The sequence below is a fragment of the Lolium perenne genome, chromosome 7 (genome assembly GCF_019359855.2).
Source record: "Lolium perenne isolate Kyuss_39 chromosome 7, Kyuss_2.0, whole genome shotgun sequence".
Taxonomy (NCBI): Eukaryota; Viridiplantae; Streptophyta; class Magnoliopsida; order Poales; family Poaceae; genus Lolium; species Lolium perenne.
In genome coordinates, this window is record NC_067250.2 from 23,440,221 (window position 1) to 23,458,783 (window position 18,563).

The 18,563-nt window shown below is 47.0% G+C and overlaps 1 protein-coding gene across 2 annotated transcripts; it reads left to right on the forward strand.

Moving 5' to 3' along the window:
• The first annotated feature begins 14,811 nt into the window (after positions 1-14,811).
• LOC127318100 (uncharacterized) lies at positions 14,812-17,780 on the forward strand. Of its 2 annotated transcripts, XM_051348731.2 has the most exons (4): positions 14,812-15,172; positions 15,305-15,820; positions 16,535-16,720; positions 17,268-17,780. In XM_051348731.2, the coding sequence occupies exons 2-4, from the start codon at positions 15,326-15,328 to the stop codon at positions 17,541-17,543; spliced, it is 957 nt and encodes a 318-aa protein (XP_051204691.1). In that variant the 5' UTR covers positions 14,812-15,172; positions 15,305-15,325; the 3' UTR covers positions 17,544-17,780. The 2 variants fall into 2 exon arrangements, with proteins under 2 accessions (XP_051204691.1, XP_051204690.1); XM_051348730.2 differs by lacking the exon at positions 14,812-15,172 and having other exon boundaries at positions 15,185-15,820.
• Positions 17,781-18,563: the final 783 nt, after the last annotated feature.

Here is an 18,563-nt window from a genome sequence, read left to right on the forward strand (position 1 = left end):
TCCAGCCGTCCCCCCGGCAGGAAACCCCCAACCTCGACCATTTGACATATTTCAAACAAATTCAACATAAAATTTAACAAGTTCGGCAAACAAGAGGACGAAAATTGCTGAAACAAATTCGGCGATAACAGTACAATGTTTAACAAGTGCTGAAACAAATGAAGCACACAAATTTCACAATTTTTCAAACAAATTAAGACAGACTAGTTGGCGTCGGCGTTGGCGTTGCCTCGGAGCCTCCATATGTGCTCCACCAGATCATCTTGCAAGGCTGGTGCATTGTAGAGTCTCGAATCTCCTGGCGCATAGCAATGAAGGCGGCCCATGATGGAGGCACCTGGTGATTAGGCTGTGCAAGAGGACCCTCTCTCTCATATGGTGCTTCTTGCTCAGCCAGAGGAACCGGATGCTTTCGCTCATCTTCAATAATCATGTTGTGTAGGCACACACAGCAGTTCATCACCTCCCACATCTGATCTTTGGACCAAGTCATAGCGGGGAACCGGACGACAGCAAATCTCTGCTGTAGGACACCAAATGCTCGCTCGACGTCTTTTCGGCAAGCTTCTTGTTTCTTGACAAACTCGCAAAGTTTGGGGGTGCTAGGGTTGGAGATCGTCTTCACAAATGTTGCCCACTTTGGATAGATACCGTCTGCAAGGTAGTATCCTTTGTTGTAGTGCCGACCATTGATCACATAGTCCACCGGGGGAGCATGACCCTCAACAAGCTTGGAAAAGATAGTCATCTGCAGTATCACCGGGAGCTCCATACGCCAGCATCCTCATAGCCACTGTGCACTTCTGCAGTGACGAAAATCCAACCAAACCAGTGCAATCCGCCTTGCATCTGAAGTAGGGATCAAAGTGGCGGATGGCATACACAATTTGCAGAAATAGCTTTCTGCTCATCCTGAAACGACGCCGGAAAACAGTCTCACCGTGCAATGGATTGTCGGCGAAGTAGTCGGCGTACAACATGCAGTAGCCCTCCATTCGCTGTCTCGGCTTGCACTTCCGGCGGCCTCGTGCCGACCCACCACGCCGACGAGTTGCCACTCCGGCGTACATGCTTGCCAAGCAACCAAGGATCATCATGTGCTCGTCGTCTTGGGCGGCTGCTGCCATCTCTTCTTGCATAAGCTCGACGAACATCTGCTCCTCCTCTTTGTCCGAGTCCATGGCCGGCGAGGCAAATGGACGAACACCTGACGGGCGTGGTCGAGGCAACCCGAGCCGCGAGCGACGACGAGCAAGCAGGCCGGAAAACAGGCCGGCGGAAGAGCAGCCAGATAGGCCGTCGTCCAAACACGGCGGAATATAGGCAGGTGGGGAAGGAGTGGCGGCGCAATCTGGGCAACAAGCCGGCGGGGTGGTGCCGGCGGCGAGAGAGATACGAGGGGTGGGGGAGATTTTGAGCGACGTGGCGGTGGGGTTCGTGCGTCGAGTCACCGACAGATCGGGCCCTTCCCCGCTTTTCACTCGTCCGGAGTCCCGAGAGCTCCGGGGCCCGGGGGCGTGGGATCGCCGGATGAATTTAGGCCCAAATCCGGACGAAAACGAGGAACCGGGGGCGCGACTGGGCCGAATTTCGCCGTCCGGATGGAAAAAACGCTCGCCGGGGGCCTCCTCGGGGGGACGAGTGGAGATGCTCTAAGGTATCAGTATTCGGTTAAAAAGTTTCCAAACGTGTCGTACGTCGATGCTCACGTGACGTGATGCTCCCCCATGCAGAGAATGGAACACAAGATCGTAGGAGACTAGGAGGCGACATGTCAACGGCAACAGGGCCAAATGGTCCACTATAATCGGTGACGTGGACCCTGTATAACACACTGGTCAGTGGTCAGTGTAGTGTAGGCAGCCACCGTGAACTGCGTGATGCGTCCAAGTCAGCATTTACACCAGCCAGCAGACACGCCAGCCGGCACACTGCATCTCATAATTTATATCATTTTGCTTGCAAGATAGTGTCATTCGAATTTTCAAGTAATCACAGCACGAGCAAAGGACATCGAAGATCCCGACCAGGGCACATGCACACGCCATTCCAAAATCCAAAATCCAAAATGCTTACCCAGACACCTCACCAGAAAACTGCGACGAAGTTGAGAAAGTAAACAAAGATTCAGAAACGGCTGCTGAAGAAGTTAGCACGTCATACTCTCGCTCATTCTTCCTCTTCTTCTTCTGGCCAGTAGGCGACGCGTCACTGGGAAGCTCGGAACGTCTCCGACGACTTGTTATTCGGGGTCTGCTGCTAGGTCATTTTCCAGCCAGGCTTAATTATTTGTTATTGATAATGTTTTTCCGAACAAATATTTGTTAGTTATGGGGGCGAGACCAATTTCTCTAACGTGTTGTCCGTGCACAATTCGCCACGCTAATTTCATTTTTGTCCTGTCTTGCTTCAGCTAATTAACCATGCTTGTAGAGAACTAAACTGTGGTTGGATGGTTAGGATAACAGTGGCATTCCCCGACGTTTCCATCGACAACGACGTGTATGTGGTGACTTCGTCAATTTCAAGACATGCCAGACCAAGTTCATGAACCAGTCTCTCGAAGGTGCTCATAGGGGTATGATGTATGTGCGTGCGTTCATAGGGGAGTGTGTGTGCGTATTTGTGAGTGTCTACGTCTGTACTATGTTTCGCAAAAAAACATGCGTGCACGATCCGTGGTAGATCGCCGACACTTCCATTGTTTTCGCCTATACTAAGATGGTTTTTCGGGGACCTATAAGATGATTTTAGATGTAAAACATGGTTGTCTTGTAGCCGAGTTAAGAATCAACTTATGGTTGGATGATTAGGAGTGCAGTGACACCCAATTAAAAAAAATCAAACCACAAAGTTAATGCTTTGGTGTCTCGTAAAAAGATAGAATATTCTTTTAGTGAGAAGCGAGTTCACCTCGATAGTAAGGCTAGGACTCGGTGTAGGATGAGTGCATTACTGTATTTCGCAAACACATGATAATGTTCCATGCAGTTAGCACCAATAAAAAATGGGAGTAGCATTTTGGATAGAAAATATATACTCCGTCCCACAAGATATGACTTTGTTGGTGAGTTACCGAGTTACCAAGTTACTCCATCTGTTCTATAGGAGGTAGCTGTTGCGGTCAAAACCCACCGGCGGGCAGCGACGGGCAACACAGTAGAGCCGGGAACAACCTAGGGCTGCGGCTGGCCCTGGTCCCTCCGAGCGACGGCCCGCAAAGCCTCTGGTACACACGTCCGATGCTGATGCAAGGGCGTGCCACCTGACCTATACCTGGTCAGGAAGGTGATGGAGATGCCTCGCTTAGTTTCCTGCATGGCATACACGTAAACATTAAATACGAGCCTCGATCGGCTCTCAGGTTATCCTGTGAATCGGCTCAAGGAGCCGATCCACCCATGATTCGTACGAGGTGCACGAATATATGGTGGTCCTGCTTGATCAAGATAAAGCTAATGCGATCTACGACGATTTAGGGTTTTCACCGCATAATCGGATCATCCTACTCACGATTGGGCCTCGCGGCCACGCACGGTGATCGTAAGCCGATCCTAGATAGGGCCTAAAAACCAACGCGAGGTTGATCCCCGGAACATCCTGTCTAGGACTAGCAAACGACACCCTACGTGCCGCTGGATCCTCCAACCCTTTGTAAGGCCTAACTATTGCAGATATTAAACTAATCCTTGAAGAACAAGGAGCAACCGTAACGGATCGGATCTACTAAATAATGATCAAGCGGGTTGCCGCCCCCACACCTAAGATAGGTGTGAGGGCGGCTAGATATGCAAGGGTTGCACTACGATAGCATGTTATACGAAGAACTATGCTAACCCTAACACATCTATGATAACTACGTTGCTCGCCATCAAAAAGGCTTGACGAGCAACGCATGAACAACATAAAGTTACGCTGCCTAGATCGCAAGATGCGATCTAGGCAGCATGATGCTTACCGGTAGAAACCCTCGAGACGAAGGAGTTGGCGATGCGCCGAGATTGATTTGTTGGTTGAACGTTGGTTGTTGTTTATTCCATAAACCCTAGATACATATTTATAGTCCAGGGGACTTTCTAACGTGGGAATAATCCCCACCGTGCACGATACAAACTCTAACTTTTAATCTAAGATACAATCTACCATAATTAAAGATACACGGGCAATCTAGCCCAAACTCTTCGTGCAAGGCCGCTTCAGAGATCTTCCACGTGTAACCTTCCAAGCCCATCTCCCTTACGGCCCACTTCCTGATTTGGCCAAAATCTGGTGATAATAGTAGCGCATAAACTTAGTCAAGAGGCCAATATTTTAAACTTTGACCAAATATATTGAAGAAAATATCAACAACTATAATATCAAATAAGTATATTATGAAAATATGCCTTATGATGAATCTGTTGATACTGATTTGGTATTACATTTTTTCATATTTTGGTATATATATTTGGTCAAACTCTGAAAACATTGACCTTTTATCTAAATGTATACGACACTATAGGGACGGAGGGAGTAATATTTTTTTCTTTATACAGAAAATGCTCCATCTAACGGGGGCAAATCAATGACAGTGGCGGTTTAGTTTATTTTAGAAAAGAAAACTCGCATAGACAAAGTGGCAAAGGCAAACCAAAGTGACAAATAGCCAGGTCAAAAAACAGTGACAAATAGCCTGGTCAAAAAACAGTGACAAATAGCCTGGTATGTAGGCGCTATCACCGACACAATACACGACGGCAAGACTTCACCGAAAAGAAATCCAGGCACTGGATTCTCTCACTCACCCTTGAGAAAAAAGCGTCCGCTCTCCCACTCACTCACACGTCTCAATCATCTGCACTTATCGGATTAATTAGTAGTGCGATTACTCATTACACAAACTAAGACAGCAACGTAGACCTTTCAGTCATTCAGTACACAGTTCGACTACGGAAGTCCCTTGCAAAATGCGTGCTAGAGTGTTAGTTTCGTGCAACAGATCTGTCCCTTGCAAAATGCGTGTTAGTTTCGTGCAGACAACCGCTCCTGGCTGGTTAATTAGGGCTTGTCCAACAGGTCAACTTCATAGAAAGGGACCAGACGATATTTCGAGTCTCCGTCAGTCCCAATCGATCCCACAATGGATCTACGCGTCTGGTGAAACAACGATAGTCTTTAGTAGATCGAATTCTTTTGAAAAGTTTAACCTGTTGATGTGTGCGCCGTACCTACTTATCGTCCTATTGTTGTAATTATATAAATCACTGGATGGTTTTGTTCAGAGTTATTTTCACTTCTAAAATACATTTAACATTGTTATACCTGCTCTGGGAATATTGAACTACATGCATTTGTGTTAAATTGACTCCACGAAATGGTGTTCGATTCCAATACGAGAACAAGATTAAATCAACTCAATGGTCACCCGTATACGGATTGATTGTGTCCGTCGTGGTCTGTGAGACTGTGAAGTCCGAAAATAAGGCCCAGTGTGTTGCCGCATCGGACGAGTTATTTTCACTTCTAAAATGCTATATTTGACATTGTACTCTACATGCATTTGTGTTAGCTGACTCCACGAGATCAAGAACAAGATTAAATCCCGTGTAGTTCAAACCGATCTAGATAGACTTGTATTGCAAGTTTGTAATTGTGTATAAGTACTAATTAATGGAAATCATCGAGGCTTACAATTACAGACCGATCTTGTTCTCCTACATGGTAGAATAGATCGATCCTAGCCTCCCCCTCTCTCTTCCCTAAAACCCTAGCCCAACCCTCTTCTGCCATGACACCAGATGAGATCGCAGCCAAGGAGTCCGACCTCAACATTCGCGCCCAAGAACTTGACGAATGCGAGGAAGAAATCGCACGACAAGTTGCAACCGCCATCGAAGAAAAATTCAAGATGAAGGCGGCCAACAAAAAACCTCCACCATCCCAAGCCTCTACCCTTACTCCCAGCCGCTCCACGTACGCCACCTCCATCAAGAAGCATGTCCCAATCACCCTTGGCCTCACCGCCTCCAAGTACACGAAATGTTGCGAGGTTTTTCTTAGTTCCCTCGGCCTCTACAGCCTCACAACTCATGTCCTCGCGATGCCACCCCTCCGACTCCTCGCCCACATCTGATTGGGGTCGCGATGACTTCATTGGTCTATCTGGATCTATAGGACCATCTCTGCCGATCTTCTCGACATCGTCATGCGCTCCACTGCTCGCATGATTTGGGATGCCATCAAAAATCTTTACCGTGACAACAAGAAGCATCAGGCGATTCAAGTGAAGGTGGATTTCAATAACACTCTACAAGGAGGCATGACTATCACTGACTATTGCGCCAAGTTCAGGGCCCTCGCTGATGCTCTTGTGGACGCCGGCCAGCTGATCTGCAGTGAAACGCTCGTCCTCACATTCATATGCGGTCTTAACCACAACTTTGCGAATATGTGTTCTCTTCTTAAGTTTCAGGTGTCTTTCCCTATGTTCATGGAGACTCACTCGACATTGATCTTGTAAGATAACTAGAAGAAGACCGGTGCCAAGAATGCCGCCTCCATCGCTCTTTGAAACACTGGAAATACCATCAATCCATATATCGGCGACGAGTGTGCCCTCCTCAGGCTCTAGGGCGACTGCGGACAGAGATCCTCGTCCAATGGCTACAACTACATCACCAACTACTCCAACAACCATTACGATGGCCGCGGACACGACATCGTGGCGGTGACAACCCTTGGCAGTTTAACCCGTGGACCGGTGCCCCCACAAGATTATCTCCTGCAGCAACAACCCTCTGCCCCTTAGCAGCCACATCCAGGGCATGCTTCTGCACCAGGTCTTCTCGGTGCTCACTCTTTATTCATCTCCGCAAGCCTAGCTACCATGTGTACGACCACATCACCAACAACTCCAACAATATGATGCTTTCGTCTTCATCTAGCTCGATGGTCGACCCAGCTCTTCTTGCGGCACTCAACAACATGCAACTCACCGACACACATGAGTGGTACATGGACTCCCACTAGTAGGAAAACCCTTATAGGCGGAGCTTATTTCTGTGGCGCACCACTAAAAATGCGCCACAGAATATTATTTTGTGGCGCACCATTCTGGGTGCGCCACAGAAATAGCTTAATTTTGTGGCGCACGCTTGGGTAGTGCGCCACAGAAACTATGTGGGGCCCACATCCTGCCACCACCATTTATTACTGTAGGTATTTCTGTGGCGCACATGTCGTGCTGCGCCACAGAAATAACTTTTTCTGTGGCGCACTGGCTTTGGTGCGCCACAGAAGTAGTTGATTTTGTGGCGCACCTTCTCCGGTGCGCCACAGAATTAAGGGACTTATATCATCTCGCCCGTGCCCTCCCCCGCCTGTTCACCTCTCCCCTCCCGAGCCCCTCCCCTCTCCCCTCTCCCCTCTCCCCTCTCCTCCGTGGTCGCCTGGATCCGCCACCGCCGCCTTCCTCCGTGGTCGCCTGAAGGATTCCTCCCCTCTCCCCTCTCCCCTCTCCCCTCTCCCCTCTCCTCCGTGGTCGCCTGGATCCGCCGCCGCCGCCTTCCTCCGTGGTCGCCTGGATCCTCCATGGTCGTCGTCGCCGCCGTCGCCGCCGCCTTCCTCCGCGAGGGGCGCATGCCGCCGCGGTCCTCCCATCCCCGCCACCTGCAGCACAAGCTGCCCCTACGGCGAGGAGGGGCCGCCGCGAGGAGGGGCCGCCGTCGCGGCAAGGTGGAGGATCCGCCGCCTCCTCCTCCTCCTCCACCCCTGCCGTCATCTTCAAGCTCGTCCTCCACCCCCGGCATCGGTGCTCTCTCTCCCTCCCTCCTCTCCCTCTTAATTCCTCCTCCGCTGCCCCTATGGCTTGTGTTTGCAAGCTCGTGATCATTTGATCACCAATTGGTTGATAATTACTTACTACTTTCTCTATCTATGCATGTTGCTTGATATCTTTGTGTTGTTGCTTGATTTGTATAGCTTCTCACCATGTACTGGTGGTTGCTTATGCTTTGAAAAGCATATGAATGGATGCATGATGCTTGCCAAGCATCCCTGTTGCCTAGCAGTTGACTAATTCATTTATCTGTGAAACTTTATCTTGTTAATGTAGATAATTGAGATGAACTACTTTGCAGTAATGATTCTATTACTGTATTTACTTAAGCTAGATGGATTATTACTGTATTTACTTAAGCTAGATGGATGCCAACTATTGTTGGGGACCCTAGCTTCATTTTGAATCCTGTTGGGTAATGATAAGTGTGTAGGCTTGGTGGTTTGGATGGTTTGGTGGTTGAATTGGCCTTTGCAGTCATGAACTGCTGGCTTGGTAAATCATCTGGGATGGTTTCCTTCCTAGTTCCATTTGGAAGATGCTACTATTCAATTGGTTGGCATAACCATGGTGACTTGAGTTGGTCAAATTCCTGGTCCTTGCCATTTGTACCAGGCTTCACTTGGTCTATGATTAAATGATGACCAAACATTGTTATTCCACCCTATGTGCTTGTGTTTGACATGGCTGTTGCTATGTCTCTGTACATATTTACTTGATGGATTCTTGTGAGCTTATGGTATGCTAAAATAGAGATATCCACAGTAGGGGATCATGTAAATGAATGCCACTGTGGTATCCTTTGAAGAAAATGGGAAATTTCTGATGGTTTAAAAGACTAGGTGATGCTAGGTTATTAAGTTGGCTGTCAAGGTTGGTTTTATCTGGTTAACTTGGATAGGCTATGTGTTCTTGCTTACTTATGCATATCCATCTCTACTGGATTGACTAGCTCAGGCTTGGCCTCTCTCTTGCCAGCATCACTTGGTTACTACCAAGTGATGAATAATCCCTTATGGTACCCCATCTTTGTTTTGAACTCAACTGAGTAATGATAAATTTCTATTTCTTGTTGGCTTTGATGAAAATAGAGATATCCACAGTAGGGGATCATGTAAATGAATGCCACTATGGTATCCTTTGAAGAAAAAGGACTGTTTCTGATGGTTTTAAAAGGCTAGGTGGTGCTAGGTGATTCAGTTGGCTACCAAGAGTTGTCTCATCTGGTTAGCTGGGATATGCTATGTGTTGTTGCTTGTTTAGGCATATCTATCACTTACTGGATTTACTGGTTCTTGATTGGGCTCTATTTTGCCTGCATCACTTGGTCTATATACCAAGTGATGAATAATCCCTTTGGAGCATCTGCTCCATGCATGCTATGTGTGTTTGAGCATCTTGACTTATGTCACCATGGTTGCTGGTTTGTTGGTGTTTTTGTACTTGCCGATGATTAGATGGTTGGTCGATCACTCGTACACTCGGGGGTGGAGCAAGTGAGGCTTGGTGTGATGGCACAAATATCAACTTGTGCATCCTACCTGGCCTCACTTACTCCATCCCTGGATGTTAATATTTGTTTCGACCAACAAAGTATGAGGCATATGATATCTAGTTGAGATACCACTTGGCTCTTTCTTCCATTTTAGTGCCGATGATTAGAATGTTTGGTCACCTATACGCCGCAATATACTTTGTAGACGAGCCCCCCTTTCCCTGGCCGTCGTTCCGTGAACGAGTCCTTGACGAGACAACAACGCCGACATGCCTCTCGGCGCGCAGCACCACTTTTTCTCTCGCCGTTCCAGTTCGTGAACGAGTCCTTAATGCCAAGACGGTGCCAGCCTCCCTAGCATCATGCCGACCCCTGTTGTCGCGCTTCAGGCCGTGTCGATCACGCGCCCTGCACTCTTCGCCTTTTTGCCCGGTGAACGAATAGACTAATCGTTGGAATAAGGAAGCCGATGACGGCCGATCGCAATTTAATCTTGCGACCGGCTGTCATCAGTTTCCTTATTCCAACGATCAGCCTATTGGTTCACCGGGCAAGAAGGCGAACAGTGCAGGGCGCGGGACACACGGCTTGAAGCGCGGCAACACGGCCCGGCATAATGCTGGGCAGGCCGGTACGGTCTTTGCATCAAGGACTCGTTCACTGGACAGCGATGGACTGGCGTGGTTCTGCGCCGGAGATGTAGATCGGCGTTGTTGTGTCGTCAAGCACCCGTTGACGGAACGCCGACCGGGGAAAGGGGGCCCTTCTGCAAAGTATACGGCGGTGTATACTGCAACTATGGTTTCTGACCATAGTATTTGTGTTGACCAACAATGTATGAGGCACATATTATATTTTGTCATTCCATTTGCTTTGAGATTTTCAAAATGCCGATGATTAAAATGTTTGGTCACCGTACACTCGGGGGTGGCGTAAGTGAGCCTGGTAAGATAGCACAAATATCAATCTCTTGTGCATCCTACCTGGCCTCGCTTACACCATCCCTAAATGTTAATATTTGTGTTGACCAACAATGTATGAGGCACTTATTCCATTTTGTCATTCCATTTGCTTTGAGATTTTCAAAATGCCGATGATTAAAATGTTTGGTCACCGTACACTTGGGGGTGGCGTAAGTGAGCCTGGTAAGATAGCACAAATATCAATCTCTTGTGCATCGGACTTGGTCTCACTTACGCCATCCCTGAATGTTAATATTTGTGTTGACCAACAATGTATGAGGCACTTATTCCATTTTGTCATTCCATTTGCTTTGAGATTTTCAAAATGCCGATGATTAAAATGTTTGGTCACCGTACACTCGGGGGCGGCGTAAGTGAGCCTGGTAAGATAGCACAAATATCAATCTCTTGTGCATCGGACTTGGTCTCACTTACACCGTCCCTGAATGTTAATATTTGTGTTGACCAACAATGTATGAGGCATTTATTCCATTTCTCTTGTGCATCGGATTTGTTGGTCTCACTTTCTTCCATTTTCATCATAGTAGGAACTGGATGAAGGACCCCGATGCAAGCGAGCCTGGTGGGTAGAGATGACGGAGCAAAGGAGGAACCGGATGAAGACTACTTTGTATCTCGAAATTGTGAATTTTGTATGAATTAAGAGTTGTATGCAAAACATTTGACACTTGCCACTATACATGTATCTCGATCGGGCTCTAAGTAATGTGATGATGATGTTTATGTTATATCTGTGCAATGTACATGATATTTATATTATATCTGAATGTTGTTGTATATAACCCGTGTATCTGTATTGCTGTCTATAAACTGCATGTGTATAGCAGGCAGCACAAAATCGTGTATAATACAAGCAAATTCTGTGGCGCACTAAAAACTAATTCTGTGGCGCACGCTTTTCTGTGGTGCACCTAAGAACAAGTGCGCCACAGAAACCTTAATTCTGTGGCGCATGGGCAGGTGCGCCACAGAAACCTTATTTTTGTGGCGACGTTTCTGTGGCGCACCTCCCATGCGCCACAGAATCCATTTTTGGTGCGCCACTGATGAGGCTTTTCCTACTAGTGTCCAGATCATCCTCTCACATGGCATCTGATAATGTTAGCTTTGATTCTCGTATTCCCTCTAATTCTACCCAGTCAGTCATTGGTGGTGACTGTATTCAATTCTTCCCATTACACACTTCGGTTTCTATGCTCTCACTAGTACCTCTATTCCTCTTCAATTATGTAGCACTCTCATAGTTCCACAAATTATCAAATATCTTGTTTCTGTTCGACACAATTCACCGCTGAAATTTTTTGTTCCATTGCATTTGAACTTTCTCACCAGAAGCATGATTCTTCGATGCATAGCTCTGATTAACTATATCCACTTCATCATCCCAACCATGAAGGCCACGCCAGTACCTCATCCGCTGACATTAGGCATCGCCATCTCGGTCATCCCGCCGCCCACACCATGTCACACCTTCATAAACTTGAACATATCCCCCCACCACCACCACAATAAAGCTAGCTCCACTTTATGTCATCCTTGCCAATTAGGAAAACATATTAGATTTCCATTTTTACTTCTCAACCTTATACTATTTGCCCGTCTGGAGTTGAAACGTATCCATTGTGATATTTGGACCTCTCCTGTACCCAACACATCTGGCTATCGCTACACCTTAGTTATCTTGGATGATTTCACATACTTTTTTGGAGCTTTCCCCTTCGGAAAAATATGATGCTCACTCTACTTTTGTTGCCTTTCATGCCTATGTCTCTACACAACTCCAACTACTCACCCAATCCAATCAATCATGACCGTGGATGAGAATTTTGTAACACCAAACTTGGCATCTTTTGTAGTAAACATGGCATTATTTTCCATTTCTCATGTCCCTACACATCTCCATACACAACAAGGCTGAGCGTGCCATTTGCACGATCAACAACGATGTTCGTACACTGAATTTTCAAGTCTCTCTCCTATTCTTGTTTTGGGTTGAATCCCTATGCACATTTGATAATGTGAATGTTAGCAGTAACAAAGGATATGCAGTTGCACGGGTGCAACTGATATTGATGTAGTTGAGAGCAGTGTAGTGAACAAGGGGTGCATCTGAGAGTGGTTGACAATGATGAATTTGAGAGCGGGGCAACTAAGAACATGTTTTAAATGTATGTATTATGTCAACAACATCACATCCATGCTTAGAAGTGTTTAGGGTTAAGAAGTGGGTAAACTGTTTACTCCCAAGCTCTCCTCTTGTTTATTTCGAGGCAAAACATACTATGCCATGATATTACCCTCTTTTTTTATTATGAAACACAATCTTTTACTACTCAATAAGTTAGATACAAGTTCATTTAATTCCTGTCGAACATTGTATAAACTTCGGCTTCACGAATCCAATTGTTAATTGAGCACATGATTCATAGATTCCCTCTGCTGGACACATAGACGTGAAGCAAGAACCATCATCTTTACTCTACACTTGTAGTAATCGAAAACAAGTTTGTATGTGCATTGGGTGTACACCAACACTATAAACGCCATTGCATGCATGTTTTGTGTTGCTAATCTTGAGCCAAATGCCATTAGAAAGATAGCCATAATGAGGTGGAAAATGAAGTGGATATGACGAGGATAGATACTCGAATGCTAGAATTGCCTAAGAATTGTGGGGTCGAACACCGATAAACCGATAAACCGTTAGAATTCCTGAGAAGTGCTCTTAAAGCGGGAAGCGTGATAGTTTCTCGACAAGAAGCAAGAGCGGCCATCTTGACACTACACTAACAATAAATTTATGTATGCATTGGTTGTACACTAATAGTGTAAGCGCCACTGCGTTCACGCTTTGTGTTGCTAATCTTGAGCCAAAGTTCGTCAGAGTGATAGGCAAAATGATGTGGAAAGTGGAGAGGATACCAAAGCATAGACTCGAACCCTGAAACTGCCAAACAATTGCAGGTCGAACACGATACACCATTAGAATCCATGAGAAGTGCTCATGGAGCAGGAAGCGTGATGGGTTCTCGACGCGTAGCATGAGTCGCCATCTTGACGGTACACACGGGTAGTTCAAAGAAGTTTATGTGTACAGTAGTGTAGCGTCACTTCGCTCACGTATCGCGTTGCTAATCTCAAGCTAAACGCCATTAAAAAGATAGAGTGAATGATGTGGATATTAAAGTGGGCATGACGAGATAGGAGGAGCTATCTAGTCTAGTCTAACGACGAAAAATCCAAGATACGTGCCTCGAAATGGAACATTTTCCTCGATGTTGCTGACGGTACAATAAACCATCCTCCCACGGCGCCATGAATTCCTACCACCAGCTGGATCCCATTAGCTACTCTCGCGTGATCCACCACACACTGCAACTCCCAGCCACGCCACGCCACGACGTGACGCAAAGCATCTCGCACGCGGAGGTTGGCGCTGCCCTTTACGGCACATTACCTCTCCTCTTTCTTTTATTGCTTGTGCCAACTACTCCTCATTTCACCCCACCCCATCCCACCTCTACGCCACCCCGCTTGCTACCCCCGTCGCTCCCCTGCTTCGGTTGTTGTTGTTGCTGCTGCTGCTATTGCTGCTTCTGTGGATCTGCTTCTCTCTTCGTAGGTATGTGTGTTCTTGCGATCGTTGGTAGATTGGCGACGCCCGAATTGGATCCTAAACCTTCATACGGATCCGTTTTTTCGTGTTCTTTGGTGTAGGATTTGGAGGTTGATGGGAGAAGAGATGGCGCACACCAAGTCGGACTCCAACGCGATGAGCGTGGCGGTGGCGCCGTCGCCGCCGGGCTCGCCTAAGCATGATGCCGACGCCAATACCACCGCCACCAACAACAACAATAAGGACGCGCAAAGCCCATCGCTGCCAGAAGTCCTCATAGGCCCCAGTGCCGATGTGGCAGTGGCCAGAGCGCCACAACCGCAGGTTAAAACATTTAGAGCAAAATAGGACATCGATGAAGAGTTAAACAAAGATTGCGAGTAGATGTTAGAAGAATTAGGACTTACCTTTCTCTTTCCCAATGCATGTGATATTCTTGCTTTGCATATCTAGATTTTGACCATCAGTTAATTTAACCCATATTACATGCCACTTTTTGTAAGAATTCTACCATTGAATTATCTATACTCAAATACAAATTCACTTCTTAGTAGTATAACTCGTGTTTCGTTGATTAAACTGATGGCTAAACTCAAACCTGAAAATATTCATGTCATCCCCACTAACATTCATTATTGATGTATTCTATGTCACCATTTTTTGATTAAAATATCTACATAACTAATATATAGCCGTCAAATATAAAAAAATAATATGAATTAAATTTAGCATCTCAGCTATTTTGGCCAATTAAATATTGCATACTTCTACGGATAATTCATATGTATTATTTTATTTTATTTAGAGAATATAATTTTTTAGAAGACTCCCGCCGCGGGGTGTCCTCCTAGCGTACAGAGATAGAGTGAGGAGTAGCTCAAATCCAAACACCACGGGATAGGTGCACGAGGTGGTTAACACGAAATGGAACATTCTGCTCGCCACCGCTGCCGACACACCAGTAAACCATTCCCCGCACGGCGCCGGTAAATCCTGCCACCACCACCACCGCCGCCGCCAACTGGATCCCGCACGCGCCACCGCACACCGCCTCTCGCCGCCACGCCACGCCACCTCACCTCACCGTGCGCCGCAGAGGATCCCGCGGGCGGAGGTTGGCCCGGCACTTTCCGGCGCGTTACCGCCCCCCCTTTCTTCCTTTTAGTGCTCTCCTGCTACTGCTCCCTCCACTCCACCCCCACCCCCGGCTCTCACCGCACTACCACCGTCACTCGCCTGCTCCTGCTGCCGCGCCTCCGCAGGTACGTGCGTGCGGTAGATCGCGGCGGCGGGAGGTCTCCATCCGCGCCGGATTGAATCCGAAGCCCTCCGGCGAAACCGCTGCGTTTCTTTGCTTATCTTGCCGCAGCTGACCGTGGGCGTTCTTGCTCCAGGGGGAGATTGAGGAGGTGGAGATGATGCACACCAAGTCGGAGTCGGACGTGACGAGCCTGGCGGCGTCGTCGCCGCCGCGGTCGCCCAAGCGGCCGCCCACCATCCACTACTACGTGCAGAGCCCGTCGCGGGACTCGGCGCACGACGGCGGCGGCGGCGGCGGCTACAAGTCCTCGTCGATGCAGGCCACGCCCGTGTTCAACAGCCCCAACGAGTCCCCCTCGCACCCCTCCTTCGGCCGCCACTCCAGGGCCTCCTCCGTCAGCCGCTTCTCCGGCGTCGTCCGCGCCGGCGGCAAGGCCGGCGACCTCAAGGCGGTGAACGCCAAGGGATGGCCCGAGTGCAGCGTCATCGAGGAGGAGGGCTCTTACGAGGGCCTCTCCGGCGGCGACAGCGGCCTCACCCGCCGCTGCCAGATCCTGCTCGGGTTCCTCAGCTTAGTCCTGCTCTTCACCGTCATCTGCCTCATCGTCTGGGGCGCCGCACGACCATACGTGCCAGGGATCGTCGTCAAGGTATATACTCCGGCCATGTGTTCTACTATTGTACATCCATTTATTCAGGCATCCAGCTTAATTTACTCAAATTTACACACATCCAACACATGCTATGAATGGGAAGGTGTTAATTGCTCAAATTTCACTTGTGTCTCTACTCTGGACAAGAGGAATGAATGTAGTTTGCGATTTCAGGAAATTGGGCGCACAAAGTTGGTGCTAGATTCATTTGGGCTTGCTTTCTCTGAAATTTGCGCTTCTTCATTCCGATGGTATTTGTTTGCTACAGTTAGAAATGGAATTCTTCTAGGCTTAAGCAGAGGACCGCAAACTGAAGAATAGCCAAATCAGCTGAAGTCACTTCATTGGACGTTTTCTCTCTCTCGAATAAATAAATAAATAAAGCCTGGGTCATACTACTAGCTAGTAATAAATAATTGTAAGGATACATAAAACAATGACCACAAGGCATACCAAATGATTTCTTTTTGTTCTGTTTCGGACAGAGATGTTGTGGGTTGCCACTGCAGTCAGAATGTCGACTGTCTCGGACTCTGGGTTACATTTCCAAACCGTTGCTCACCCTGCTCATAGAAATAAATTTATAATTGTTAATTATGTACAGTGCTTACATGCGGTGAACTTCATATTTACGCAAGTTTCTGTGGATTGAATCTGTCGGTTCTGTGAAATTTGTTCTAACCAGGAGCTCCTTATCTCTGTTTTGAACAGAACATGGCCATCGATAACTTCTATGCTGGCGAGGGTACAGACCACAGTGGGGTTCCAACCAAAATGGTCACAGTGAACTGCTCTCTCAACATGGTTGTGTCCAACCCTGCTTCAATGTTTGGAATACATGTCACTTCGGGCCCTGTTCGTCTGCTCTATTCACAGATCGCTATCGGGGTTGGACAGGTATGCCTATCAGCATCCCTGGCCTTATTTTTTTCTTCTTGTAACAACCTTTAGGTATTGTCCATGCCTCTTCGTAACAACCTTTAGGGAGTAGTACTTCGCTTTTTACCATGAATGTAAACAACATGAAATACAGAGTGAATAACCGATTGTTCTCTCACGCTCTGCATTTCACTTCTCGAGTGAAGGGTGAATCTGCTAACTGTAAACAATGGACTGAATCCTTGAAACATTTTCCGATACACTGGATTCTGCTTTCCCTTCTCAAAGCGATGGATCGAAGGTCCTATTTAAACTAGGACAGCTGAGTAACTTTCAGTCAAAAAAAAGAGGAAAAAATATGTTGATGCTGATGGACATTCAGTGTAAGAACAGAAGAATATTAGGAAAGCTGCAAATGTTGGGGGAGTAAGACAATGAACAATGGTCCAGCAAGATGTCACCTGAATCTATGCTATTGTTTCAACAACAAGATACATGTGTACCATTATTGGTTCATCCAGAATTCCATGTAAATTGACGAAGCTGATCTCTCCTATGAATGCAGGTTCGCGAGTACTACCAGCCGAAGAATAGTCGCCGCAAAGTGTCGGCGGTCATTCACGGACAGAAGGTCCCCCTCTACGGCGCAGGAGGCGGGCTAGACGATGATGGGTTGGTGCCATTGACCGTGGACTTCAAGCTGATCTCACGGGGCTACATCATCGGCCAGCTCGTGCGGGTGACACACAAGTTGCAAGTAACATGCAACATCACCGTTCGTGCCCAGACGACGAGGCCGATCAGGTTCCCCAAGGATGCCTGCGCAGTGAACAAGGGCTGATGGACAGGCCCCTGGTTTCTTGAGATCCAGCGAGTCATTGCGTTCCTGCAGCTATAGCGTGTACTTACTGTTCTTGTGAAGAACAATAAACATACAGTATATGAGAACTTGTTTGAGCTTCGGTCTTTGTCCATAAGCTACCCTTGTGCGGCAGTGTTTTTTTGTTTATCAGGAAATGATGTATACCTAAGTTTGGTATTAGGGATGGTTACAAGATAGTATCCTCATGTTTGCAAATTCGCGTGTAGGAGACTAGGCCTTCTTTTGTGTTATGTTTTCAGAGAAAACTCCACCGTTTTTCAGAAAGAAATGAGATCCTTCAGAGGGGCGACCCTAGCTTGCGGTCGATTTCCGACACAGACTTACCGTATTTGTCCCCCCGGCTCGCGCGGCGGCATTTCCATTTGTCTGTCCCGCTCCCGCCCTACCGGCCCATTTCCGCGTGCAAAGCAAATATGCAGAAACCGGGCATCGAACCAGCGAACTCCTCCACCTGACTACCCCTGCGCACCAGCTGATCAAAGTACATTTGGTGTTAGAAACAAGAGATGCAGAGATTTTGTACACTACCGTTTAGATGGTCAAAGAGAACTTTCCATACTGTAATGATCCAGCAATGATCTGAAAACAAAACAAAAAAAGAACAGCAAAACGAAACTAGTGAACCGTGAGTCCGTGACAACCAATATCAACTAGTAAAATGTAAAAACTTATCGATCAAAAACTAATTTAATTTAGAATATTATAGAAATATTTTTAGGTCACAATTTATCAACTGCTCTGCCTATTATTTATCAGGGTTAAATGTCAACGGTTATCGACCTGAAAAACTAACTTTATTTCGAATAATTTTGGACATATTTTTAGCTCATAATTATCAACCCCTCTTATCGTTATTTAGCAATGGTAAATGTGAAGAGTTATCAACCCGAAAAGTTAATTTTATTTAAAATATTTTAGAAATATTTTAGCTCACAATTTATCAACCCCTTCACCCGTTATTTATCAATGGTAAATTTG

Excerpts from the sequence above, each read along its gene's own strand:
- LOC127318100 (XM_051348731.2), top strand. The coding sequence starts at position 15,326 with ATGATGCACACCAAGTCGGAGTCGGACGTGACGAGCCTGGCGGCGTCG. Across the intron at positions 15,821-16,534 it reads TGCCAGGGATCGTCGTCAAG|AACATGGCCATCGATAACTT; the intron begins GTATATACTCCG and ends TGTTTTGAACAG. Across the intron at positions 16,721-17,267 it reads TCGCTATCGGGGTTGGACAG|GTTCGCGAGTACTACCAGCC; the intron begins GTATGCCTATCA and ends CTATGAATGCAG.